The sequence below is a fragment of the Galeopterus variegatus genome, unplaced genomic scaffold, assembly GCF_000696425.1.
Source record: "Galeopterus variegatus unplaced genomic scaffold, G_variegatus-3.0.2 Scaffold658, whole genome shotgun sequence".
NCBI classification, from domain to species: Eukaryota; Metazoa; Chordata; class Mammalia; order Dermoptera; family Cynocephalidae; genus Galeopterus; species Galeopterus variegatus.
The window spans coordinates 334977-336726 of record NW_007726769.1 but is presented as its reverse complement, the minus strand read 5'-3'; the positions used below and the strand labels follow the sequence as shown (position 1 = coordinate 336726).

The 1750-nt window shown below is 61.1% G+C and overlaps 1 protein-coding gene across 1 annotated transcript in view; it reads left to right on the top strand.

Moving 5' to 3' along the window:
* Position 1: 1 nt before the first annotated feature.
* Positions 2-1750, top strand: part of LEPREL4 (leprecan-like 4) — a gene marked incomplete at its 5' end in the record, with an annotated part of 7004 nt that continues 5255 nt past the window's right edge. The window contains 4 exons of the mRNA XM_008571085.1: positions 2-13; positions 168-320; positions 449-620; positions 1420-1548. Coding sequence (XP_008569307.1) covers positions 2-13; positions 168-320; positions 449-620; positions 1420-1548 — 466 coding nt within the window. The remainder of the gene's footprint in view (positions 14-167; positions 321-448; positions 621-1419; positions 1549-1750) is intronic.

The window sequence follows — 1750 nt, the reverse complement described above, 5'->3', positions numbered from 1 at the left end:
CGCGCTGTTCAAGGTGGGCGCCCGCCCCCTGCCCCCGCCCGAGGGCCCGGCCTGGGCTCGGCGTGGCCGGAGGAGCGCTGCCCTCTCCCGGAACACGAAGCCCGTCGTGCGCGCAGGCTGCGGGCTGCGGCCCTCCTGACCTCGCTCCCCCTCCCGGCCTCCTCCAGGCTAACCGGGTGGAGAAGGCTGTGGCCGCGGCCTACACCTTCCTCCAGAAGAACCCGAAGCACGAGCTGACCGCCAAGTATCTCAACTACTACCGGGGGATGCTCGACGTCGCCGAAGAGTCCCTCACGGACCTAGAGGCTCAGCCCTACGAGGTGGGGAGGAGGGCAGCGGGGAGGGCCGATCCGGACGCCCCTTCCTGACCGCCCCCACCCACCAGTAGGGCTTGTAGAGGAGGGGAGGTGTTGAGGTCCCCGACTCCCCGTGCCACGCTCCCCCCCAGGCCGTGTTCCTCCGGGCCGTGAAGCTCTACAACAGCGGGGATTTCCGCAGCAGCACCGAGGACATGGAGCGGGCCCTGGCCGAGTACCTGGCAGTCTTTGCCCGGTGTCTGGCCGGCTGCGAGGGGGCCCACGAGCAGGTGGACTTCAAAGACTTCTATCCAGCTATAGCAGGTATTCCCCACCCAGACCACTGTGGGCGTCCCGCTCACCCACAGGGCTCTGCTTTCTAAAGCCCCTTGACACACATATTCATTCCGTGTATACTGACGGAGCACATGCCAAGTGCTCAGGAGAGGAGTAAGGTGTCAACTCTGCCCTCTCGGAGCCTTCAGCCTGCTGAGAGAGACGCTGAGTGNGGAGTAAGGTGTCAACTCTGCCCTCTCGGAGCCTTCAGCCTGCTGAGAGAGACGCTGAGTGCGAATGGCAACAGTTGGGAGGGCCCAAGGTGCTGGGCAGCGATGCAGAGAGATGACATCCCAAAAGGGTCTGGGAAGGTTGGGTTACAGGCCTTTCGGGTGCAAAGGTGCTGAGGTGGGAAACAGGTGTGTGCAGAAAGCAGTTTGTGGGCAGAAATCACACTTACTCTTGGGATCTCTAGCCCCCAGTTTCCTCAAGCAGGCGCAGAAAGGGGGGCTGTCCTTATCTTCTCTGTCTGGTCCTCAGTCCCACCTCCAGACCTCACTTGCCATTCTCCCAGAATGCCCTGGCTCTCTCTGGCTTGGGGTGGGGGTTGAGCTGTGGGGTGTTAAGTCAGCCCAGCCCATGGTAATCTTCCTCAGCATCATATATTGTATGCCAGCATCATGTGTTGTATGTTATCAAGATAACACGATAATCATGTGATCGCAACAGCAAAGCACTTGGACAAGGAAGCAGGCTCAGTAGCCAGAGCTGGGATTTGGCGCCTTCTGCGTGAGTGGGATGGAGCTGCTCAGCCACACGAGCTCCTCACTGGTGCCTCCCACCCCAGATCTCTTTGCAGAGTCCCTGCAGTGCCAGGTGGACTGTGAGGCCAATCTGACCCCCAATGTGGGTGGCTACTTCGTGGACAAGTTCGTGGCCACCATGTATCATTACCTGCAGTTTGCCTACTACAAGTGTGAGCCTCTGGGGCGGGCTGGAGATGGGGGAGGAGGAAGAGTTGTGGGGACCTGCCCCTCAGATTGGGCCCCCTGGTTGTTGGGAGGAAAGATTAGGGGTGGTGGGGATATGAGGAAGGGGCCCTGGGGGCCTGGGGCAGGTGAGAGACTTATGAGTGGGGACAGAGAGCAGCCTCAGGGGAGAATTAGAGGGGGTCTGGG